Source organism: Oryctolagus cuniculus, chromosome 6, assembly GCF_051225735.1.
Source record: "Oryctolagus cuniculus isolate XC-2025 breed Fujian yellow rabbit chromosome 6, ASM5122573v1, whole genome shotgun sequence".
NCBI classification, from domain to species: Eukaryota; Metazoa; Chordata; class Mammalia; order Lagomorpha; family Leporidae; genus Oryctolagus; species Oryctolagus cuniculus.
The window spans coordinates 115795597-115822390 of NC_142872.1; the positions used below are offsets into that span (position 1 = coordinate 115795597).

A 26794-nucleotide genomic window follows, 5' to 3' on the forward strand; every position below is an offset into this window, starting at 1 on the left:
GCGGCCGGCCCACCATGCTGATCCGATGGCAGGAGCCAGGTACTTCTCCTGGTCTCCCATGGGGTGCAGGACCCAAGTACTTGGGCCATCCTCCACTGCACTCCCTGGCCACAGCAGAGAGCTGACCTGGAAGAGGGGCAACCGGGACAGAATCTGGCGCCCCGACCGGGACTAGAACCCGGTGTGCCGGCGCCGCAAGGCGGAGGATTAGCCTAGTGAGCTGCGGCACCGGCCCATACTTTGTTTTAAAGATTCTAAAGTTTATGCTTTCTAGTACTGATAAAAAATACAAGTCTTTTCAGAAACCTTCCAGTTTTGTTTTTTTAGGCAAAAGATATCAGAGATGGAATTAATTTATACTTTAATTGACATTTTTACTGTTTACAAATAAATAGCTCACATTAAAAATGAATGACAAAAATGAAAATGTATTTTATTTACTTGGAGACTTAAAGGAAAACTCGAATTCCTTTATTAGCGGCAATCCAGTAAAATATCTTTCTATAAATTTTGTTTGACCCCTTTCTTTAAAAATATTAAGGATATCATACTGTTTATGTTTTTTTTTTACATTTTCAAACTACTTACCAGGTTATTTGGACTATTTTATACTTTTTCAGAGTTATTAATATACAGATAGTGAATAATACCGCTTTTCCTTTGGTAACTTAATCAGTACTAAACCACCACATCTTTTGAGTTTTGATTACTTTATGATATTTTATAAAACAATATTAAACATGGAATAAGCATGAATAGGAATGTCACAGTGCTATTCATGACCCACAATTGTGAGGTGGGAAAGAGTAGGTACACAAATAAAAAGGTGTCATGGTGACACGTAAGGGGGAGACATTTTCATCTTTTCTGCTCGAAGCAAAAGAGTTTCTTCCTCTCAAATGGAGTTCCAAACCCTTTAGATACCATCATAAAAGGTAGAAACCACCTGAACCGGGAAATGACAGTAGTAAATACTCACATTAGAGAAAAAAGCTGCACCACGTCATAGTCATGGCAAGAACTGCCTATGACTGAGAAAAGCAGTTTCCTACAAAGACTGCTTCTGAAATAATTACTGTTCTCTGACCAAATGTACAGGCAAAGACCAGCAATTAGTATTCAGTCTGGATCAAGAAATAAATGTCTCAAATAGATAACAAAATACTCATCAGAGATATTCCTTTAGCCATACTAATAAAATCAGTATGTCAGTTCCCTAACAAGGAGGAATACTCAGGTCTGATGTAATATTCAGTGTCCACAAAGTAACGTGTCCTACAACAATATTTACGTCAACAATGTACTACACATACAACAGTGGTTCCATGTGATTATAATATAGCCTAGGTATGTAGTAGGCTATACCCCTGTGTTATATACTACTATATCGCACAATGACAAAACTGTCTTTTCAGGGCATTCTCCATTGTTAAGTGGCACATGACTGTATTTGTATTTTGTTTTATAAAGGCATGTAATAATAAAATGCCTATACTTGTCATTACTGGATGTGCTCTGTTATTTAAGCAGAAGAAATAGATCAGTTTTGAACATAAACTGCTTTTATAACAGTTAGCACTAATGGTATTTCTGAAAACATTTCAAATACTGCCCTCTTGTGATACAGTTTAAAAAAATACCTACCTTTTTGAATTTCTTGAAATTCTTTAGTTGACCATAATCATTATTTACATCAGACAGATTTCTGGAAGTGGAGATAACCACCAATGATCTAAATTCAGTCAGTAATACATTACTTGGAAGCACCTCGCTCTTTTCCTGAAGTTCATCATTGTTCTCAAATGGAATTAAAATGGGTAGGAAAGGAAAAGAAGGAAAATTACTTGTTATTTAGGGATTTACAGAGGAAGTTCCAATGCCTGAGAAGACAGAAAGAAGTTTATTTCTGGTATCTGCACTTTATATTTGGAATTAAATCATACCTATTTCAAAAGCAGAAAATTATTTATTCAATTGCTTTATAACTTTGCAAACATTTATAACATCTGTAGCAGAAGACTAAAAAATAGACAGTATTTTAAATTTAGTATCCTGTCCTAATAAACAAGCAATTTACCTTCTCTTATAGCTTCTCTTTATAGAAAATCTCACCATTGTCTGCTTTCGTTAAAATTGTTCACAAAGATTATTATACAATCCATTCTATAGGTCTTCATCTAGTATATTTAAGCTTTTGTGGATTCACAATTTGTATTTTTAAAACCTCAAAAAAAATCAATTTTAAATTCTAGACACTATCTCATTAACTGACAAGCCACTTCTTTCTTTTCTTCCTTTCTTTTCTTCCTCCCTCCCTCCCTCTCCCTCCCTCCCTCTCTCTCTCTCTCTCTTTCTTTCTTTCTTTCTCTAAAGATTTGTTTATTTGAAAGTCAGAGTTACAGAGAAGTACAGGCAGAGAGAGAGAGAGAGAGAGAGAAGTCTTCCATGCACTGGTTCACTCCCAAATGGCCACAGCAGCCAGAGCTGCACTGATCCAAACCCAGGAGCCAGGAGCTTCTTCTGGGTCTCCCATATGGGTGCAGGGGCCCGAGCACTTGGGCCATCTTCCACTGCTTTCCTAGTCTATAGCAGAGAGCCGGAATGGAAGTGGAACAGCCAGTGCCCATATGAGATGCTGGTTCTGCAGGCAGTGGCTTTACCTGCCATCCCACAGCGCCAACCCTGACAAGGCATTTGTTACTCCAAATGAAGAATTATAAAATCAGCTTAAAGACTCCTTTGTGTTATGCTTCAATTGCTAAAAGAGATTCTTCCTTTTATCATTTACTATTAGCTATAGTTTGTTACATACTGTCATTGTTATAGCCACCCTAGGCTGACCATCTTGGCTCCTTTAACTCCTTAACTATAAAATTCATAGGGAAAGTTCTAACAGATCAAGATGAAAGGCAGGCAGGAAAGAAAGGAAAAAAAGGAAAAGCCAAAAAAGTTCCACCTAAGACAGGATGCAATCAGGAGATCTTAATATTAAAACACAATGGTGGCCAGCTCCACGGCTCACTAGGCTAATCCTCCGCCTAGCGGTGCCGGCACACCGGGTTCTAGTCCCGGTCGGGGCGCCGGATTCTGTCCCGCTTGCCCCTCTTTCAGGCCAGCTCTCTGCTGTGGCCAGGGAGTGCAGTGGAGGATGGCCCAAGTACTTGGGTCCTGCACCCCATGGGAGACCAGGAGAAGTACCTGGCTCCTGCCATCGGATCAGCGTGGTGGGCTGGCCGCAGCGCGCCGGCCGCGGCGGCCATTGGAGGGTGAACCAACGGCAAAGGAAGACCTTTCTTTCTGTCTCTCTCTCTCTCACTGTCCACTCTGCCTGTCAAAAAATAAAAAAAAATTAAATTAAATTAAAAAAAAGGTCTAATATTTCTAAAATTTACAAATATCTCAATATCCACCATTTCCTGTTTCAATCTCATTTTATTTTTTTTTAAATTTTTTATTTATTTATTTAAAAGTCAGAGTTACACAGAGAGAAGAGAGGCAGAGAGAGAGAAGTCTTCCATGCGATGGTTCACTCCCTAATTGGCTGCAACAGCCAGAACTGCACCAATCTGAAACCAGGAGCCAGGAACTTCTTCCAGGTCTCCCATGTGGGTGCAGGGGCCCAAGGACTTGGGCCATCTTCTTCTGTTTTCCCAGGCCATAGCAGAGAGCTGGATCAGAAGAGGAGTAGCTGGGACTAGAACCGGCGCCCATATGGGATGCCGGCACTTCAGGCCAGGGTGTTAACCCGCTGTGCCAAAGCGCCGGCCCCTCAACTTCATTTTATAAAGGACCTGAAGTTTACAAATATGAAAATTACTTGTTCAAGGTCATATATCTACCGCTGAAATAAGGAAGAGAATTACTGTAGACTTTCTATTGTCATGGTTACAATGGTATCTATCCATTTCCAGAGGAGGCACATCAAAATTGTAAAAAGTTGGGGCTGGTGCTGTGGCACAGCGGGTTACAGCCCCAGCCTGCATCGTCAGCTCTAGTTCGAGTTTCGGCTGCTCCACTTTCAGTCTAGCTCTCTGCTCTCTGCTCTAGCCTGGGAAAGCAGTGGAAGATGGCCCAAGTCCTTGGGCCCTTACACCCATGTGGGAGACCCAGAAGAAGCTCCTGGTTCCTGGCTTTGGATTGGTGCAGCACTGGCCATTGCAGCCATCTCTCTGCTTCTCTCTAACTCTGTCTTTCAGATAAATAAATTAATCTTTTAAAAAAATTGTAGAAAAAGAAATAATTAATTCTAAGAATGTAAAATGAAATAAACTGATAAGGTAATTGGTCCTTATAGGTCATATATTTATGAAAATATGATAAAAATTTCCTCACAGATACTTCTTCTTTAGTTGACCATACTGACTCTTTGTTGAGAACACACTTCTTCCCAATTTCGTTTTCTTCCTAAAATAATAAAATTAAAAAATACTGTTCATAGGAGTTATATATATTTTCACATACACACACACAATTTATTTGTTTGAAAGGCAGACTTACACAGAGAGAGGGAGAGATAAGAGAAAAAAAGATCTTTTATTTGCTGGTTCATTCTCTATAATTGGCCACAATAACCAGGGTTGAGCCAGGCCAAAGCCAGGAGCCAGGAACCAGGAGAAAGGAGCTTCATTCAGGTCTCCCAAGTGGGTGGCAGAGGCCCAAGCACTTGGACCATCTTCTGCTGCTTTCCCAGGCACATCAGCAGGGAGCTAGATCAGAAGTGGAGCGGCAGCAACTCAAACTGGTGATCATATGGAATGCCAGTGGATTAATCTGATACACCACAGCACCAGCTCCCCAAAAAAGGACTTTTCTAAAAATCTTAGATATTCGTGCTCTAACCTAGCTATCTGACTTCAAGTATATTTCCTAAAGAAATTTTAGGATGAAAATAAAAATAAATATAGAAAGATCTACTGTGATGTAAGAGTACAGAACTTGGGGCCGGCACTGTGGTGTAGTGGATAAAGCTGCTGCTTGTAGTGCCAGCATCCCATATGGGCGCTGCGCCGATCCGGAGCCAGGAGCCAGGTGCTTCTTCCCAGTCTCCCATGCGGGTGCAGCGACCCAAGCACTTGGGCCATCCTCCACTGCCTTCCCAGGTCACAGCAGAGAGCTGGACTGGAAGAGGAGCAGCCAGGACTAGAACCCAACGCCCATATGGGATGCTGGCACCACAGGCGGAGGATGAGCCAAGTGAGCCAGGGCGTTGGCCCCTAAAATAAGATTTAAAAAGAAAACATCAAAATGCTAACTATGGTTGGTTGTCTGTAGAAGGTAGTAGTGAAGCTCAGAAAACAACACCCCAAAGACTGCAGCTCTCACCTGCTGAAAGGCCTTAGAATCACCCTCACAATCAAGGTCCTTCTCATCTTTCCTTGTTCCCTGGCTTCCCAAAGCAAGTTGTGGTTTCTGCCAAGGTCCCTTATCTTTTGAATGTCTGGCTGACAAAGGAGGAGGAAGTACCTCTGCTCTCTTCATGAGCTTTATTAACCAATTTATATCAGGGAGAAACTGAAATCTGTCAACAGATTTTGGCAGACTTTTGTGGCACACTAGTGTCTTCTGTTTTTGTTTCACTCAATGTTTCAAAGAGAATCATATACAAACCACTGTTCAGAGGCCAGCATTGTGGTGTAGCAGGTAGCGCCAGTATCCTATATGGGCTCTGGTTTGCATCCTGGCTACTCCACTACCAATCCAGCTCCCTGCTAATCTTCTGGGAGGGCAACAGAAGATGGCCCAAGGGGTCCCCGGCATCCACATGGGAGACGCAGAAGACACTCCTGGCTTCAGTCTGGCCCATACCTAGTAGCTGTAGCCATTTAGGGAGTGAATCAAGTGATGGAAGCTCTTTCTCTCTCTGCCTCTTTGTAGCTGTGACTTTCAAATAAATAAATAAATCTTAAAAGAAAGAAACCACTGTTCATTGTGTAAGCCAAACAGACTCTGTCCAGGCCTATATAAGTTCTCCAAGCCCTCCGAGTTCCCCTAAAAATCATTTGCCATTGCATCGATGCTCCCTACTCCTCCCCTTTCCTGTGGAAAGGAGTATATAAATTTCTGAATAACTAGGTTTGTGGTAAACACTCCTGTGGCCTTGCCCTGGGATGCGAATTTTTCCCCTTTTGCAATGAATATATTTATATGCCCTTTTAAAAATTTCTGTCAGTTATTCCAGCAAACTTTCATAAGGCAGAGCCAAACTGTTCCTTCATTCCTAGAGCAGGATTATCAGTAAATTGTCAATTTTTTTTCCTTTATCTTCCACATTTCTATATGGTCATGGATTACTTTTATAATCAAAAGGAAAAACAAACACTTTAAAAGAATTCTATTTAAATTTAAGTTACAATGGAACCTTAAGCCACACTTATAATAAGAAATAATTAAGTCACTTTAACTGTTCAAGATATTTGTTTGCAATGAAAGTGGAGATTGACTTGTATATAATTATAGTATTTTTCATATTCATATATCCAGATCATATTCTAGACAAAACCGTATTACATAGTTTTTTAATACTTTCAGTAAAAACTATAATCCCCTTGGATACAATGGGGGCATATCATTTTACATAAAATTTTCAATGTTACAGCAATGAAAATTCACAAAAATTTTTAAAAAGAGATTGAAAAGTGCTTGCTTAGGAACTAGAGAATTAATGTTTTACTACTCAATAATTAAGAGTAAATATGTACATTCCAAGCCTACTATGTGTATTTTCACATACATCAAGTAGTTACCACCATCAGAATATTTTTTTCCCTCTATACACAACCATAACATAAACCCCATTTAGGCACCTTCTCTAACCTCCTCTGCTATACTCTCTCAAATGTGCTCACTCTCCTAAGTTTTTTATTTTATTTATTTATTTTTTAATTTTAAAGATTTATTTGCTTGAAAGGCACAGTTACAGAGAGAGATGGAGAGATAGGGAGAGAGAGAGACCTATCTGCTGGTTCACTTCCCGGATGGCTGTAATGGCCAGGGCTGGGCCAGGCTGTAACCAGAAGCTTCATCTGGGTTTCCCACATGGATAACAGGGGTCTAAACAGTTGGGCCATCTTCTGTTGCTTCTCCCAGGGCATTAGCAGGGAGCTGGATTGGAAGTGGACCAGCTGGGCCACAACCTGGCATCCATATGGGATGCCAGTGTTGCAGGCATAAGTCTTATGTACTATGCCATAATGCCAGCCCCAAAGTTTTTATTTCCTAATTCAGAGAATCACATCATAACCTATGCAGATACTCAGACTGTAGGCTTGGGAATTATTCTATATGTTTTCCCATTTCTCATATAACTCAATCACCAAGTCAGAGATTTTTTTTTTCTCCTCAAGGCCTATCTCATATTGCCTTTCATGTTTGCATGCTCAATGCCTAATGTAACTAAGTAAGTGAATAAATGACATTTTGAGAAAGCTGACAAAAGCAATAACCAATAGAACAGGGTAGACACCTATGTTTTTGTCCCAGTTGTCAAAACCTAGCTATGAGGCCAGCGCCGCGGCTCAATAGGCTAATCCTCCACCTAGCGGCGCCGGCACAACGGGTTCTAGTCCCGGTCGGGGCGCCAGACTCTTTCCCAGTTGCCCCTCTTCCAGGCCAGCTCTCTGCTGTGGCCCGGGAAGGCAGTGGAGGATGGCCCAAGTGCTTGGGCCCTGCACCCCATGGGAGACCAGGATAAGCACCTGGCTCCTGCCATCAGATCAGCGTGGTGCGCAGGCTGCAGTGCGCCAGCCGCGGTGGCCATTGGAGGGTGAACCAACAGCAAAAAGGAAGACCTTTCTCTCTGTCTCTCTCTCTCACTATCCACTCTGCCTGTCAAAAAAAAAAAAAAAAAAAAAAAAAAACAAACCCACACAAACACAAAAACCTAGCTATGAGACATTTTTGAGTAACTTGATACCTTCCATTGTTAAGTTTCCTCATGTGTTCAATGGGTATTTACTACTTCATTGCAGGATTATTATAAATATAATGATGATATCCCATGAGTAGCAGCATTATGACTGGGCATTGGAGAATTAAGTGAGAAGGAAATTTTAATTTGGGACAAGATAGTGGAATGAGGTGAGGAGGAAATACACCACAGACACAGTGGATGATGCTAAGAAGAATATTAACAAGGATCCCAAGTCACATCTGCATTCTATGGAGACTGGAAAATTGTTAAGTACAGCCATGACTCAGGAACAGCTATCATTTTATATAAGGATAAACTCCTGGCAGGAATATCACATAGTTTTCAGTTTCAGCTTACGGTAAATCTTACAGACACACTATAATCTACATTTAGATCCCGAAGTAGAAAATAACAGTTCTAGGGGCGGACATTGTGGCGCAGTGGATTAAGCTGCAGCTTGTGACACCAGCATTCCATATCTGAGTACCAGTTGTTCAAATATTGTCTCCTCCGATTCCGATCCAGCTTCCTGCAAACGTGCCTGGGAAGGCAGCAGAGTTAAGCCCCTGCCACCCATGTGGGAAACCAGGATGGAATTCCTGGCTTCAGGCTTTAGCCTGGCTGTTGGAACCATCTGGGGAGTGAGCTAGCAGTTAGAAGATCTCTCTTTTAATCTCCCTGCCTTTCAAATAAATACATAGATCTTAAAAACAAACAAACAAAAAACCAGAATAGTTTTACCATCACCATATATTAGAAATTGCCTTTCTGAAATGTAGCTAAGGAAGTCAACATGCCACCCATGAGGGAGACCTGGATAGAATTCTTGGCTGTGGGTTTCAGCTTGCCTAGCCCTGGCTTTTGCAGCCATTTGGAGAATGAACCAGAAGTTAGAAAATCTCTCTCAATCTCCCTTTCTGTCACACAAACATAAATCAATCAATGAAAAATTTTTTAAAGGTACTTACAGATACTTTGTCACTTTCTGGTGCTGTTTCATCATTAAAAGTGCTGCTTGTTTCTAAGTCTAACCTGGGTCTTTTTCTGATATTGACATTTTCCTCTTGCTTTTGAACTTTCACCTCAATTTCTAACTCTGGTTTTGTGTTCTTGAATAACTCTTCCAATACTTCATCTTCTATGGCGAAATCATCAATTTCTTTTCTTTTTTTTGTTATTACCTTTTCTGTGCAAAGAGATTTATCAGCAGAATTTTTCATATCAGTTTTTAAATCTTTGTCTGTAATTAGGTTATCTGTTTTTTGGTCAAGAGTCTCATTCTGAGTTAGAGGCTGCTCTGTATTTTTCGATACTGAAAGTGTAGCAGGTTGGGTTTGTTCTAAAAGAGAATAAGACATTTCTATTCTTGCTGATTTGGATAAAGACATTTCTTGACTTTCTTCATCTCTTTCCCTTAGATTTAAACAAAGAAAAGAACAAATCAGAACATGAACACAGCTAAGTAATTTTTCAGCCTGGCAATATTCACTGTTCCCTCCACCTAATTTGCAATGTACTCTTGATTTTAGTAATTTACATTATCACTGGAAATCAACCAGACACTTGAAAGCAGTTCACCATTCACATACATTTCTACAGTTGTGATAGGATTAATGGACCCTGTGGCTTAAGTAATATGGAGATCTGTATTTTCTCTACTGAAGCAGAATTAGTAGATAAATCAACATGGAGGAAAAGGTAAAAAAGTATAAAAATACTTTGTTGCCAGGAGACAGCAGCTTATGTGTAATGTAGGGAACTGTGGTCAGGGAACAATTACCCCAGGAATATAATTTGACAGGTGAATGAGAACTGGATTCAAGATAACAAACCAGAATGACTAAATCTAGAATATGGTACTGACTGTACAGTGCAAATATTAAAAGGCTTCTGTAAACACTGAGGTTCATGGAGAACACAAGACTCAGGTCTCTGCTCCTCTAGTTCTTATTGGGTTTATGTTGAACAGGAAGAGTCAAGGTGATATTCCGTTAACACTAAAGTTAGGATACAGGACAGGCAGACTAAATATGAGGCTTTTATAATACTGTAGGTGGTCAGAATTTGAACCAGGGAGCTGTAACACAAATAGGAAGGAATGGACTGAAAAGATACTGAAAATAAGAATCAACAAATTCAACTCGTGATGCAGAGAAGTCAAAGATGACAAGGTAAACTACCAAAAAATAAATAAATAAATAAATAAAAGCAAACAGCCAAACATTCAATGAAAGGACCAAAAAAGTTTTAGGTCTATTATTTGTAGACTTGTCCCTGTGCACTTGTCCCTGTGGACAAAGTGGTCATGAAGCTTGAAGGAGAAATTAGGGCCAAATATACAGATCATTTATGAGAGTCATGACCCTGAAGGTAGAGCATTCAGTTTATCGGACAGTAGGAAGAAGTAAACCAGTCCTCACAAAGGGAAGCTACAGAGGCAAAAGAACCAGGAGAGGTCACTACCACAAAAACCAAGAGGAGACTACCACAAGGAGAAAGACTCACCAGTTGAATGTTAGCAAAAGGCCATTCAAATGGCAACTGTGTCAATATTAATTTCAAGGATGTCATTTGAATATGACAAGTCATGGGGCTGGCACTGAAGCACAGCACATAAAACTACCACCACTTGCAGTGTCAGCATCCCATATGGATGCAGGTTTGAGTCCCAGCTGCTCCACTTCTGATCTAAAGCCCTGCTAATGCACCTGGGAAAGCAGCAGAAGATGGCCAAAGTCCTTGGGCCCCTGTGTCCATGTGGGAGACCCAGAAGAAGCTCCTGGCTCCTGGTTTCAGTTTGGCCCAGCCCTGGCTGCCACAGCCATTTGGAGAACAAACCAGCCAATGGAAGATCTCTCTATATCTCTCTCCCTCTCTCTATAACTCTGCCTTTCAAATAAATAAATCATAAAATAAAAAATAGAGAGACAGGTTATCCAGAATGTTAGAAACAGCAATAATTTTTTTTTAGAAAAGATATATTTGTTTGTTTATCTGAAAGGCAGAGACACTTAGGGATGGAGAGACAAGACAGAGCTCTTCCATCCAGTAGTTCACTCCCCAAATGGCTGTAATGACCAAAGTCAGAAGCTTGGAATGCTATCTAATTCTCCCATGTGAGTGGATGGTGGCTAAGCACTTGGGTCATCTTCTACTGCCTCTTCAGGCACACTAGCAGGTAGCAGGATTGAAAGCAGAGCAGTCAGGACTTGATCCAGTGCTCTGACAGGGGATGCTGGTGTTGCAAGCAGCACCTGAGAGTACTGCACAATGCTGGCCCAATAATAATATTTTTGACAAGCTTAACAGTGACTTTAAAAACAAAAGGCAATAGCTTAAAGAGGATACTAAGTCAAGGGAATGTTTTCAAAAATAAAGGAATGACTGAATTTTGAAAACAGAAGAAAGAGACCTAGGACATATTAAAGATACTAGAAATTGAGAAAACAATTGCTGGAGCATGATCCCAGGAGGAGAGAGGTGATCAGCGTTCGCAAGCAGAATGGTGATTATGAAACTCAGGTATTAGTTAGTAAGCCAAAGAAGAAAGGTGAAGGAAAAATCTGTCTCATGGCCCTAGCGGAGGAGCAGATTAGGACATTTCGGAGAGGGAACCTGGTTCAGGAGCAGCAGTATCACAGAAGCACACATAAGCAACACAAGACTAAAGACAATGCCACTGTACAATAATATAAAAATAGCAATATATTTTTCAGAGACACAAGATGAATTATTTAAAAATATACCTTTTTATAGGAAGTGGCTGAAAGTAGTTTTTGATGGAGTTGGTCTGCTGCTGAGAGGCCCAATTTCTACTTTTATTTTCATTCAGAAATTTTGATGGTGAAAGCTGATAGTCTAAGATTTTCATCCTTCCCAGGGTATTTGATACAATATTATGAGAGTTTGTTTGGGGAGGTTCCTTTCCAGTGGATGTTTCTTGTCGAGCCATTATGAATTTTTGTTCCATTCTGGAGATTTTGATTTCTTTTGGCCTTTCACTCAAATCCATACTGAAGTATAGGAGGAAAAAAAACACAATCAAGTTTATAGCAACTTTTATCCAGAAATAATGATGTTGACACAGATCTAATGTAAGATAACTTTAGAAGCAAATTCTTGACAGACAATATTTCAATGAATATATGTTACCATCCCAAGAGGTCAGCTCCTGGGTCAGCCAAGCCCCTGAGGAAAGGCAATGCCTTACAAGTACTGTCAGACGTGCACTAGTTCAGACACTGCCCCCACCCATGGAAAACCAACCTGTCTCTTATTATAAAGTAAAGCAGGCAATAATCCTAGGTAATTCTTATTTTTTTAAAATTTAGAATTATTTCTATTGTAAATATGCCATAATGAAAAATAAAAACTGAAAATCAGAATAATCTGTCATTTCAGTATCACATATAAAGAGGTATTTATATCACTCTAGATGAGTTGATATGTTTATATTGTAGCCAGATGGCAGTCTCTAGAATAGAACACAACTCCACACGCTGCCAGAAAATATTTTAAACACACTGTTTTACAACGTATGGTTGAATAGATACTGCCACTGCTATTTCTTTCACACACACACACACACACACACACACACAATAAGAGGTAAAGTTGTCATTCAAGCAACTTCCCAAACAGTTTTTCTCTTTAAAAAGTTAAATTTGCCCTCAATATAAATGTGGGTATAGCAACAATTAAATATAGACCAATATATGAGTAGTGATATCACAAATATCTTAATATGAATACTTCATTGTGAGATATTTAAAATAAACTGTTTTAAATTTAAAAATAATCAAGAATACAAACAAGTAACCTTTTGCATTTCAAAAAACACCGCAAAAAAAAAAAAAAAAAAAACTCACAAACCCATATTCAATTAAAAGCACTAAAAAAAAAACTTCATAGGGAAATATCTAATGGTTAGACAGCTAAAATTACAAGTAATGTTCACAGACAATACCATACAACACAAATATATTTCTAGAGGTACCCTCTCCCCATTATGTGCAAGGGATACATTCCAAGACCTCCAGTGGATACCTAAAACTGTGTATAGTAACAAAACCTATATATGTCTTTTTCTTATCTGTACCTATCTATGATAAAGTTTAATGTATAAATTAAGTGCAGCATGAGATTAGCAGCAACAAATAATAAAACAGAAGAATACAAAGCTATGTGAATGTGGTCAGTCTCTCTCCTCTCTTCCCTCTAAACACCTTATTGTGTTATACGCACTGTTACTGTCTAGATATGGTTTATCCTTCAAGGCTTCATGTGTTGAAAGTCTGGTTCCCAGAGTGGCAATGTTAAGAGGCGGTGGGACCTGTAAGAGGTGGCACCCACTTGGAGGTAATTATGTCAGTGGAGCATCACCCTTGAAAGAATGGGATCCTTGGTTGGTTCTTGCAAGAGAGTTGTTACAAGAGAGTGAGTGTGACTGCTGATTGCTCTCTGCCTTCCTATCTTGCCATGTAATTGATTCCCCCTGCGAGCTGTCCTGCCACTGTGGTGCCATCTGCTGTGAGTCCCTCACAAGAGCAGATGATGCTGGTGCTGTGCCTCAAAACTTCCAGCATTTTGAGCTAAATACACTTCTTTTCTTTATAAAGTATGCAGCCTCAGGTATTTTATTAGAGTAGTGGAATATAGACTAACACATCAACCTTTTTATTTTTTGCAATGATTTGAAATGACACAATACTTATGTGAAGTGAGGTGAAAAACAGAGACATTGTGATGTAGTGTTAGTCTACAGTGTAAGGTTTACTGAAAAACAAATACCACAAGACATGATAGTTGATTTGATAACACCAAGATAGCTACCGAATGACTAATGGGTGGGTGGCATCAACAGTGTGAACCCCCTGGATGGAGGAATAACATGTATCTTGGATAGGGTAGAGTTGGAAGGAAAAAAATTCATCACACTGAGAATGGCACCAAAATTTAAAACTTACAAATTGCTTGTTTCTGGAATTTTCAATGACATATTTTTGGATCATGGTTGATTGTGGGTAACTGAAACCCAAAACACAAAACTATGGACAAAGGGAAACCACTATGTGTCAAACCTACTTCACAAGTGTCAAATGAAGTTATATAATTCTTTTCAGTCTTCCAGTTACATTTGAAGGAAATGAAGAAAACTATCCCTGATAAGACAAGCATTGGGAACCTACAATCTGCAGGCCAAACCTAGCCTGCCACTTATTTTTATAAATTCTATAAAGTTTTATTGGAACATAGCCACACTGATTCAATTTTACGTTGTCTATGGTGGCTGCTTTCAAGCGATAATGGCCAAACTGAGTAGATAAAACAAAAAATCAACAGTCAAAAAGCCAAATTATTTTCTTGCTGGTCCCTTAGAGAAAATGTACTGATCCCTATTCTAAGATGTCATTTTCCCTGCCATCCTACTCTTCCATGCTTTACCTCAGAAGAGATAACATGATAAAGGCACTAACTGTACTTCTTGATTACACTATTTATCTACTGACAGCATACTAACAATAGTTTATTACCATAGAAGCCTTACCATGTATCTGCTTGCTGTGATTCTGTGTCAGCTACATATGTTGTAGTGTTCACTGGGATACTTGGCCTCAGCTTTTCATCAATCGATAAGGCCTGTGAAAGGCTTGGCCCTGGAGTTGTTGTCTTTAATCCTGTAAATCACATAAGTGAACAAGCGGGGGGTTAAAAAAAGAATCATAACTGCTGGAAACAAAATGGACATTTGGTCACTGCATTTCCACTACCACCACACTGGTCCAAAGCACCAGGCTCTTTCTCACCTGGGCCTGCACAGGAGCTTTCTACTTATATCCACACTTCCATTTTGGACCCCAAGAATCCATCCTCCATACAAATGCCAGACTCATCATTCCCTTCTATCTAGAACCCAATATGTCACACAGATCCTCACAAGGCTGCCTCTTCCCATCATTCAGGACGCACAAGGCTGATGCTTCAGTGAAACTCTCCATGACTGCCTATGTAAAAGAGCTTGCTCTCAGTCACTTTTACACCACTCGTTTTACCTTCCTCTTTCTTTGTACTTGGCCCTGCCGAAAGTGAACCATTAGTCTGCCTGTTTACTTCCTGATTCTTGACCTTTAAAAATTAAAATTCATATGAGAACTGGCTTACTTTATTCATCAATGAGTCCGCAATGCCTAGAAGAGTGCTTAGTATCTGGCAGCCACAAATACTTATTGAATGCATAAATAAATAAATGTATGCATGTATAAATAGATGAGTTTTAAAAGATGATAAATATGGTTACCCCTGGTAAGTACAACATATATAATATACACACAGCCTATCATTAATTTATAAAATAGTTACTAAAGAAATCAATAAAATTACTTTTAAATTACCTGAACTGGGCTGGCCCCGAGGATCACAATAATTCTCTGTAGTCATGAAAATAACTGCCAATCCAATTTCTGCTTCAGGAATAGGTCGAAGACCTTGTCTATTAGAATAAAACAGTTTTTTGTGATACTACATTAAAACTAACAATTTTATTAAGATAATGTCAAGCTAAATCAACCTTATTTCCCTCCCAAACAGATACTATAATTTTATGGTATGAATAGAATTTCAAATACACAGATCCTAGCTTACACTAATAAAAATGCTGGGGCAATGTTATATTAGGCAAGTCTACCACCTTTTAGTAACTCAGATAACTTCATCTGTTAAAAAAAGGTCAGAATAAAGGATATAGATTTTTTTCTACAGTTTTCAGAATGAGGAGAAAACAGTATTATAAGCTAATCTATGATGAATAAGATATGATGGTAAAACTTAAAAAGAAGAAAGAAGGGAAGGAGGGAGAAAAGTATAAAGACCTAAATTTAAGGTATAGGTATACATGTATTAGAACTACAGTACCTCAAATTCCTTTACCAAAATTACATGTATTAAGGTATCTTCTTATTAGAAGAACCTTATAGAAAGGTAAACCAATTTTCTGTTATTCTATAATGTGAATGAATGATTCTGCAAAACAAAGACAATTATGAACTGAATTGAATCTTAAAGAGAGTTCAACTACAGGTGCGATTGTAACTATTACACTGAAGCTTTTTTTAGACATTACAATCAAGTGATAACATATACCTATGTATAATTCAGGCAATCAAAAACCAGTTTTTAAATACCCTAACTTTCTGAAACTGTAAATTATATTATGTAAATTAGTTCTGAAGATTGGTTACCTCAAATATTGTAAATACTAATTTAATAATGCTATACAGAAACTGTATCACTAATTAGGGAGACATAAGAAGCATCTTTTATATTATTGTAAAAAGGTCTTTATTTATTTATTTGAGTGGCAGAGACAGAGAGCTCCCCTCTACTGGATCACTCCTCAAATGAGTGCAGTGTTGGGGGCTGGGCCAGTTTGAAGCTGGCTAGCTGGGAAAGCAATTCAGGTCTCCCATGGTTATGACAGGAACCCAATTACTTGATCCATCACTGCTGCGTCCCATGATCTGTACTGCTGGGAAGATGGAATCAGGAACCAGAGCTGGGAACTGAATCCAGGCTCTCTGATGTGGGATGCAACATCTTAATTAAACATTAGGCTGAATGTCTGCTCCATTTCTTTTAAAATCAATAATGAGATTAATGTGGCTACTTTTACTACATCTATTCAACACTGATCTGGTAGTCCCAGTTAGTATAAAACAAAGTGAGAGAAAAGGAGAAAAAAAAAAACAAAAAAGAGATATCACGGACATAAGGATTAGAAGAGAGGACAGAAATGTAATTATTGATAGATACAATTTTTACAAAAAAGGATAAAATTAATAAGAATGAAAGAGAAGTGTAAGGTGATGGATGGATACAAGATGAATATTTAAATGTAGGCAATTTATATACATTAGTAGCAAACAACCAGAAAATGTAATTAAAGAGACAATAACATTCATTAGTAATAGTATCAGAGAAATATGTACTGTCTAGGAATGAATCTAATAAAAGATATTAAATATTTCCACACAGAAAGCATATTTAGGGATTTTAAAAGACCTAAGTAAATGGAGAGAGATACCACATTCACAGATACAAATGACTAAAATTATAAAAACTGTTATTTCCAAAGCTGATTTGCATATTCGACGGAATTCCTTACAAAAACTCCAATGTGGTTTTTGGGATGATGATTCTATATATATATGGAAAATTAAGAGTCCGGGAATAGCTGGAATGCTTCAGAAGAAGACAAGAAAGATTATCCCACCAGAGAGGAGCTCACTGAAATTCCAGTAATTAAGACAATGTGGTAAATGTGGTACTGATACAAAGAAAGATTAATCAATGAAACAGAATAAAGCCAAAAAAGCACAGCCACACATGTAAGGAACTTTGGTATAAAACAGAATCAATTCCAGGCAGATTAAAAACAACTTTCAAAAACAAAATAAGAGAATACTAGTAAAATCAATAAAACATATCATATTATCGTTTTGATATATGAAAAAATTTCTTACACGATACACAAAAATCACTGACTATAAAGGAAAAAGTTGTCAACCTTAATATATTAAAATTAAAGGGTTTTATTTATCAACACACCAAAAACACAAGTTACAGGGTTGGCGTCCTGGCATCACGATGCCACCTATAACACTGGCATCCTATATGGGCACCAGCTGGACTCCCAGCTGCTCCACTTCCGATCCAGCTCCATGCTAGTCCACCTGGGAAAACAGTGGCAGATGGTCCAATTCCTTGGTCCCCCGCACCCATATGAGAGACCCAGTGAAGTTCCTAGCTTCAGCTTCAGCATGAGCATTCCTGGCCTAGTCCTGGGCACTGCAGACATTTAGGGAGTAAACCAGCAGATGGAAGATGTCTCTCTCCCTCTCTGTGTAACTCTGCCTTTCAAATAAATAAAAATAGATCTTTTTAAAAAAGCTATAAAGTTATGTTATAAAAACTAAAGTAACAAATTCGCAATGTGCCTAAGTAAAAAAAAAGGATTACTAGAAAGGATATATAGAAAGCTCCTACAAATGAACAAGAGTATAGAAACATGTAAATATCAAAATGTCCTAGCATGTGTACTGGTGGAAATTTATCACGAGAAATAAAAACTTACATTCACCTGTATATGAATGTTTATAACTGCATATTTACTAACAAAAACTGTAAAGAATGCAAATGTCCTTTGATAGGTCAATGACTTAAGAAACAGTTAAGATTTATTTATTTATTTTCTTTTATTTGAGAGGCAGAGAGAGAGGGAGAGAAATAACCATCTTCTATTCACTGGTTCATTCTCTAAATGGTCACACAGCCAAGTCTGTACCAGGCCAAAGTCAGGAGCAGAACCTAGAACTCCATCCGGTCTTCCACATGGGTAGCAAGGGCCCAAGTACTTAGACCATCTTCTGCTGCCTTCCCAGGCACTTTAGAAGGAAGCTGAATCTGAAGCAGAGCAGCCAGGACTGGAACAAGAACTTCCATATGGGATGCTGTGGTGTTGTACGCAGTAGCTTAACCTGCTGTGCCACAACACCAGCCCTAACAGCCTTTTTCAAACTATAAGACTGCCCTGTCCACCACCACTACTCCTCCACCCTACTCTGACCCAAAACAAATTCTAATAGGGGCCAAAGACTATAGAACCAAATGTCATCTTATGATCAAACTACCAGAGTCTGAGCAACTTTGTACTCCAGCGACTTTCTTTCTTCTCGGTATGTATATACGCTGAAAATAGAAACATGTAGCAGTGAGGAGCTCAGACGAGAGAACCAGACTACCTGGGTCCATATCCTGGCTGCTCACTATATGTGTTTTATTCAAATCCCTTTATGCCTCAGTTTATGTCATCTACACAATGGGGCCATAACAGCAAATACTTACAGCTACATGAAGATTAAATATTTGTACATATCTATACTCTTAGAACGATTTCTAAAAATTAAGTTCTCCATATGATTATGAATTTTTAAATTATAAACACTTTTGCTGCTTTTCTGCCTGGCACATTCTCTGTCTGGCTCCTTGAAAGACTGGTCACAGGTAAAATGTTGCCTGAAAGGGACCTTATAATTTAGAATAAGTTTCTCCACCTAGCCCTGTTACTCAGTCTCCTTGATGCACCTGCATAATTATCTGCTTTCTTGTCTTTATATATCTCTGTCTCTCTCTCTGGACAGTAGGCTCTAACGGTGGAAGGGACCATGACTGTCTTGCTCACTATCATATTCCCAATGCATAAAACATAATGAAACAGGGACTGGTACTGTGGCATAGCAGGCTTAGCCTCTGCCTGCAGCACCAGCATCCCAGATGGGTACTGTTTCTCGTCTTGGCTGCTCCTCTTCCAATCCAGCTCTCTGCTTATGGTCTGGGAAAGCAATGAAGATGGCCCAAGTCCTTGGGCCCCTGTACTCATGTGGGAGACCTGGAAGGAGCTCCTGGCTTCTGGCTTCAGATCAGCTCACCTCCAGCTATTGTGGCTATTTGGGAAGTGAACCAGTGGATGGAAGACCTTTCTTTCTGTCTCTCCCTTTCTCTGTAACTCTACCTCTCAAAGAAATAAATAACCACTCTTAAAAAAAAAAGCATAATGAAACAACAGTAAATTTTTGTTATAGTAGTAATATAGTAATTTTCTCTTCTAAAGCAGTTAATATAACTCTGTAGAATATTTATGGGTCAAGTGACTGCAGTTTATTTTTTATTTTAGCAAACCCGTAAGAGGAAAGGTAATCTCCATCATCAGGACTCCTGGGACAGGAAAACAATCTTTTATAGGAAGCTAGCAATGAACTTTGCAGGCAATATCTGTAATCAAGGCCCCAACTATGCATCTTGCCAGGTGGACAGAAATTCAGTCAACAGACTAGCAAGCCTGATATTTTATTGCAGGAAGTGACTGATTGAGGCTGACATCACAGGTGGTAAGAACACCTCACAAGAGGGGCCAATGCCATGGCTCAATTGGTTAATCCTCCACCTGCAGCGCTGCCATCCCATATGGACACTGGTTTCTATCCCTGTTGCTCCTCTTCCAGTCCAGCTCTCTGCTGTAGCCCAGGAGGGCAGTGGAGGATGGCCCAGGTGCTTGGGCCCCTGCATTCGCATGGGAGACCAGAAGGAAGCATCTGGCTCCTGGCTTCGGATTGGCGCAGCACTGGCCATAGCAACCATTAGGAGAGTGAACCAACAGAAGGAAAACCTTTCTCTCTGTGTCTCTCTCACTGTCTGTGATTCTACCTGTCAAACAAACAAACAAAAACACACCTCACTAGGGGAGAGAGTGAGCAGAGCTAGATTTTCTGAACACACACTGCAAGGAAGTAACAGGCAGGCAGGGCAGGTAAGGGGCTGACAATTGCTACAATGCAGATGAGGGGTATACCTGCAGCACCAATTCCTTTTTACTTAGGGTGACTGTTGCCATGTGTTTGTAAAGGAGCAGTGGGCAGGAGAGCCAAAGGCTGTCTATTAGAATATGCACTACAATCAAAGAAGCATACCTATAACTGCAATAGATCCTTAGATAGGATGAGTTTTCTGTGACCCATGAGGTTTTCCCAGGTAAGGTAATCTGCATTTCTAGATATAGCTGGGGAGCCTATATCCTCCTTTGTCTTAAGGGACTCCACCAAATGCTCTGGGGACATTCTCCACAATTTCTCAAATCCTTTTTAGCTTCAATAATGCTAAAATTAATAGTTTATGGACATAAACCCTTGATTGGGCATATTTACAGAGTCCCTCCCCACTACAAGTACCATTCTAAGACAGCTGACCTATTTTTTACGCTGTCTCAAAATAGAGAGAAATTTTATATGCATTTTAATGTATAGTTATCATGGAGGTACAAATACATTTCAGCTCCAAGAAATTTCAGAAGGAAATCATCTTTGAATTTTAGCCTTCTCAACTGTGTCATATACTGTAGAAAAACTTAATATGACTTTAAGTCAGAAAGGTGAAGTCTACAAGTTCTATTAATATAAAAAAAGAGGTAGAAAATATTGAGCTAAAACTGTCATGGATAAAACATTATATTTCTAGCATACCAAGTCACAGTCAGTTTTCAGGTAAACCAGATGACAAAACTTTTATAATAATTCTTGTATCTAGGATAGGTCTTCAAAAGTTCATGGAAACTGCATACTATGAAAAAACTACACATGGACTTAAAAATGTTTTTGCCCCCAAATAAATGTATCTTTTAACACCATTTTCCCATGAACTTTATGAAGTATTTTAGTATTTTTCCACTGTTAAATGAAGTGCAACCAAACTATGTCATATAAAACTTTCTACTTGCATTTTCTTTACCTAACAAAGAATAATACTGTACCTCTGAAGCATATCCATAATTGAATGAATCCATTTTTTCTGAGGGTCAGGAATCATGATTTGTGTATTTGTTATTCCCACATCAACAACACAAATTCCAGGAGCTGAAAAGAAGCTATCTTTTTCTTCATTTTCTTCTGTTATCAACCTAGCTTCTCCACCTCCAAAAACAACTGCAGAACTTAATTTCTTATGCTAAAAAGTGAGAAGAATGTGTTTTATTAGCCACAATTAATTTTCTGAGATCATTTGTTATATAAGAATTGATTTGGAAACTAAAACAGAAGCAGAATTAAGGAAGAACTGGTTCTTCTCCTAGAGTGGACAATTTGAGATTTCATCTTGAGAAAATCCCTAGTTCAACAGGTCCCTCTGCAGCCCTGGAATCATTGCACTGTCTACAGTAACATCATCATCATCATCACCACACTTGGCACAATGTACTAACCATGGGCTTCCCTGCACCATTTTTCCACTGTAACAAAAACCGTTGGAACCCCAATTTTGGCATACAGAAGACATTCAACAGATGTTTACTAACTGAATAAGTTAGGAGAAAGTTTCCTGTTCTCCCCACTTACATATTTATATAAAATAGATCAGTTAACAGATATTAAGAAAGGTGATAATTATATACATGATCAAGACATGATCAATAGGCAGATGTTAGTGCCTGGGCTTCATACTTCTACACAAAATCCCAAAATCAAATACCTTAACAATGTAAGAATAATAATACATCTTAGTTTATAGTTTTATTTAGGAAAATATAGTTTCTAACATTACCTGCTTGGCATTTAAAAATACGAATGTTTTCCCTTTGAAAATCTGTTTTCTTTCCTGCCGTCCTGATAGATCAATATCTTTACTTCCAATAGCTGGCTCATCAATAGGTGGGTAAAAACTGTAAAATTAAAGTATATTGTAATTACATGCTACTCTGTATGTTTACTATTAAATTTGTAAATAGGGTCACTTTCTGATACAAGAAAGGCATAATTTCTATAATATCATTATAATTTATTTATGTATTTGAAAGGCAGAAATAGAGACAGGGAGAGATAGAAAGATCTTCCATTCACTGGTTCACTCCCCAGATGGCTGAAATGGCCAGGGCTGTGCCAGGCCACACCAGGAACCAGGAGCTTCTTCCAGGTCTCCCACATAAGTACAGGAGTCCAGGTACCTGAGCCATCTTCTGCTGCTTTCCCTGGTGCATTAGCAAGGAGCTAGATTCAATGTGGAGTAGCCAGGACTCAAACCAGCGCCCATATTGGATGCAGGCATTGCAGGCAGAGGTTTAACCTACTATACCACAGTGATGGCCCTAATTTGCTTTTTATGTAAGATTTCTATCTGGTACAAAATAACCAAAAACATCTAAATGCATTTTTGAGGAATATGGTGAATAGTAACACAAAATAACAGGATTGGTTTTCATTTCCTCAGAATAAATTATCCAAAGCAGACAATCATGACCAGACACATATGAAGCATACATGACTCAGTTTATGCAAATTACTAAGTATGAGAGATATCATCCTATAAACATCAAATACTATTAGCATCTTGTATTTACTTGGGAGCCAGCTTGTGTTAATAATTTTCTTGTTCTGTTCTGTGAACACTATCACAAGAGATGACTTTAGAAAAGTTCATAAAATTTTAAACCCACATCAAAGAAGATTAAAGAACATCCTTTTTAGCTCTTTAATATGATGCTATAATATTATCTTAATCATCCATGGAAATGAGGAGAAAGAAAAAAATAGGAAGTAAAATTCAACAGATAATTCTTATTACTTTCATCAGTCCACAGTTTCAATTTCCTGGATAATCAGATATTTTGTTACAGTTGTTCACAACCAATCAACCTTTTAATTTTTCTCTTTACCTTCTAGTAAAAATATTAACCCAAATATGATGGTAATAGAGGACAATTCACAACCTGGACAATCAGTTAATAAACATTCGTGTTAACTATCTTCAGAGAGCAGCAACCAATATAGTAAAAATAATGCAGTTTGAATGGTCATCAACCGACTGTAGAACTAATCTCCCTACATTCCTCACTCTGAGCCTCCCCCTACCTTGATTTCTCCTTGCCCACCTATAAGAATGTGTGTATCTCCTAAAGTAAAGCTGAACTTGATAGTTAACATTTCTTGATAATGAGAAACACAAATGCATTTGCTCCAATCCATTCCACGAATGCTCTAAGTCTATCCTGAAATAATGATTTCCAGAAATTGTTATCTCAAATTACCGGGTTTTCAGGAGGGATCACAGTAGACTTAATTGGCAGAATAGAATGGAAGTCACTGTGTTATTTCTCATTTTTCTAAATAACTGACTTTAAAATTATATAGTTTACTTTCAGAGATACATAGAAAAAAATCAGACAATTCCAAATGTTAATTAAAATTACAGCTACAATAAGAATGCTAAAAAATTAGTAGACATTCTAACACTTACAAAGGAAAACCTTTCAGTATCTCTCCAAATCTCTTTTATCTCTTTTAACAAAAAAAAAAAAAACCTCCAATATTTAACCTTCTAGTATAAAAAACTAGTACTTCACTATATACAAAAACACTTTACAAATTTGTCTATATAGTAATGTAACACAAAGGTAAGATTATAGAGCCAATCATAAACAAACATGGTAAGTATTTAACATACGTATGACTAAGTAGAAGTGAAATTCTTAACTGCTTTCTAAAGAAACTAGAATGACTTCAAAATTACCTACAGCTTTGTATTAATCTATCATTTTAAATTTTGCTATAGATAATAATTTACTGCACCCGAGAGAACAGTGTACTGAAGCTTAGTCAAAAAAGTTTGAGCATCTGTTCTACACTGAACTAGGTTCCCAAAAGAATATGCCTATAGGTCTCTCTAATGGATCTACCAGAGTCCTAACTTTATTTGTGAGAGTTTTGAGTATTTGGCTCCTCCACTAAGTACCAAGAGGGAAGAAATTGTAACTTTTAAAAAAAATTTTTTAAGGCTTTATTTTATCTGAAAGTCAGAATTATAGAGAAAGGATAGAGAAAGACAGACATTGATCCATCCACTGGGTCACTCCCCAAATGACCACTACGGGCAGGGCTAGGCCAGGATAAAGCAGGAGCCAAGAGCTTCTTTCAGGTCTCCCACATGGGTGGTATGGGCCCAAGTACTTGGGCAATCATATGCTGTTTTTCCCCAGGGCATTAGCAGGGAGTTGGGTTTGAAGTGGAGAAGCCAGGAAGCAAAGTGGTGCCCATATAGGATGTTGGTGTTGCTGGCAGAAGCTTAATCTGCTCCACCAAACCATCAGTCCCTATAACTTTTTTTGGCTAATTATTATTATCCTCAAGTGTATCTTGACTGATTTGTGGTAGACATTCAACAGACACTTGATAATAAAATTAGTTAACATTACAAAATATATATTAAAATTTTGCTAATAAAAGTAGAAAATATAAACATCCCTCAACTCCCTTAATTTAAACTTATGTATTAAAATTCTGGGGTTAGGCCGGTGCTGTGGCTCACTAGGCTAATCTCCGCCTGTGGCGCCAGCAACCCGGGTTCTAGTCCCGGTTGGGGTGCCAGATTCTGTCCCAGTTGCTCCTCTTCCAGTCCAGCTCTCTGCTGTGGCCCAGGAGCGCAGTGGAGGATGGCCCAGGTCCTTGGGCCCTGCACCTGCATGGGAAACCCGAAGGAAGAACCTGGCTCCTGGCTTCAGATCAGTGCAGTGCACCGGCTGCAGCGCGCCAGCCATAGCGACCACTTGGGGGTGAACCAACGGAAAAAGGAAGACCTTTCTCTCTGTCTCTCTCACTGTCTAACTCTGCCTGTCAAAAAAAAAAAAAAAAAAAAAAAAAAATTCTGGGATTAGAACAATGTAGCTGGGTTTACTTTAGAACATCATGCATACCATATTCTAGAACTTTATATACCTAGATAAGCCTTTTCATCTTATACAGCATACTGATAACAAGAAAGCATAGTGAGAACTGTGAAGATAATTAAAAGTCACTGTTTCTGGAGTATTACTTTCAAGAAGTTTCAAAGTGTTTCTGATGCTCTCCTGATTAGACAGCTAGTAAGAAAACTGGAAAACATGAAAATAACCTTGAAGAAATTTAGGTTAGAGGCAGACTGCTTCAATACAAGGCTGTCATATATGGGAAGAGATCCTCACTTCTCTCATAAAAATATTAAAATATACTTGACTTGTTTGTACATAAACTTTAAGAGCTACAAATAAAATGTTTAATTAGTAACCAGCATGTATTATTTACATCTCCTATAAAATGAATATCTAGAAATAGTTACTTTTTCCCACTCACATTATATGGCTTGTATATAATTCTTTATCTAATCTTCAATAAACTTCATCTAATCCTCAAAAAATCATTTTGCTTCTAAGATTTTTTTTTTTAAAGATTTATTTATTTATTTGAAAGGCAGTGTTACAGAGAGGGAGACAGGGAGAAAAGGAGAGAGAGACAGACAGACAGAACATCTTCCTTCTGCTGCTTCTCTTCAAATGGCCACAACGGCTGAAGCTGCGCTGATCCAAAGCTAGGACCCTGGAACTTCTTCCAGGTCTCCCACGTGGGTGCAGGGGCCCAAGGACTTGGGTCATTCCACTGCTTTCCCAGGCCATAACAGAGAACTTGATGAGAAGTGGAGCAGAAGGGACTCGAACTGGTGCCCATATGGGATGCCAGCACTGCAGCTGGCAGCTTTACACCACAGCACTGGACCCCTCAATATTTTTAAAATACAGAATTTTTCCAAACACAGGTGTAATTCTCACCATGGAAACTGTATTCCAAGCAACAATTATTTATTTCACTAGGATCTGCACAGCTACTTATTCCATCAGTCTTCTAAGCATATGTACAGGATTTCTAAAACCAGTTACTATACTGCTTTTTCAGGTGATCTGTAAAAGGTCAGACAAACTGGCATCCGCAACTTGCAAATATGAGGTTCTAAATCTAGGAGAAATATTTACTTACATGTGTCAGAATGCACTGCACAGGGTTTCAATTGATTACATATGCTAATCTCTACAAGTATAAACTTCCTAAATGTTCATTTACAGATTGTTTCTTATTAATGTGTCTATTGGGTCTGAAATCTGATTACCAGCTAGTTAAGTTAACCTTGTTCTAGTTTCACACATGCTGGCAGAAGACACAGACTCCTGTATGAGAAAAAGCAAGCAGCATGGGTATTACTAAAAGGTCACGCCCCTGATCAAGCCCCACGGGGCATGACTTAAGACAGTACAGTGTTTGTGTTACAGGAGAGGGGAACATTGACCTTGGGAATCCACCAGTTTTTTTTTGTTTGTTTGTTTGCTTTGTTTTTTCGTTTGTTTTTTTCCCACCAGTTGATAACAAGCTGTAAGTAAGCCTGCTCTTTGTCCCTCAAGGTTTCTCAGTGAGAACGTAACTAAGAAAAAGCCTGTGTAAAGCGCCATTAGGGCCATGCCTTCTTGGTATATCCAACAAGTTGTATATA

General features: G+C 38.6%; 1 protein-coding gene across 6 annotated transcripts in view; it reads right to left on the minus strand.

Moving 5' to 3' along the window:
* The window catches only part of NBN (nibrin), a 48831-nt gene that overhangs the window by 9957 nt on the left and 12080 nt on the right, over positions 1–26794 (minus strand). Inside the window, exons 6-13 of one of the 6 annotated variants that reach the window (XM_051844619.2) lie at positions 22052–22169; positions 21267–21460; positions 15301–15398; positions 14457–14586; positions 11656–11922; positions 8878–9322; positions 4333–4404; positions 1645–1779 (exon numbers count right to left, since the gene is read on the minus strand). In XM_051844619.2, coding sequence (XP_051700579.1) covers positions 1645–1779; positions 4333–4404; positions 8878–9322; positions 11656–11922; positions 14457–14586; positions 15301–15398; positions 21267–21460; positions 22052–22169 — 1459 coding nt within the window. Of the gene's footprint in view, positions 1–1644; positions 1798–4332; positions 4405–8877; positions 9323–11655; positions 11923–14456; positions 14587–15300; positions 15399–21266; positions 21461–22051; positions 22170–26794 lie in introns of all 6 variants that reach the window. The other 5 variants (XM_008255714.4, XM_008255716.4, XM_089335501.1 and 2 more) reach the window with 5 other exon arrangements.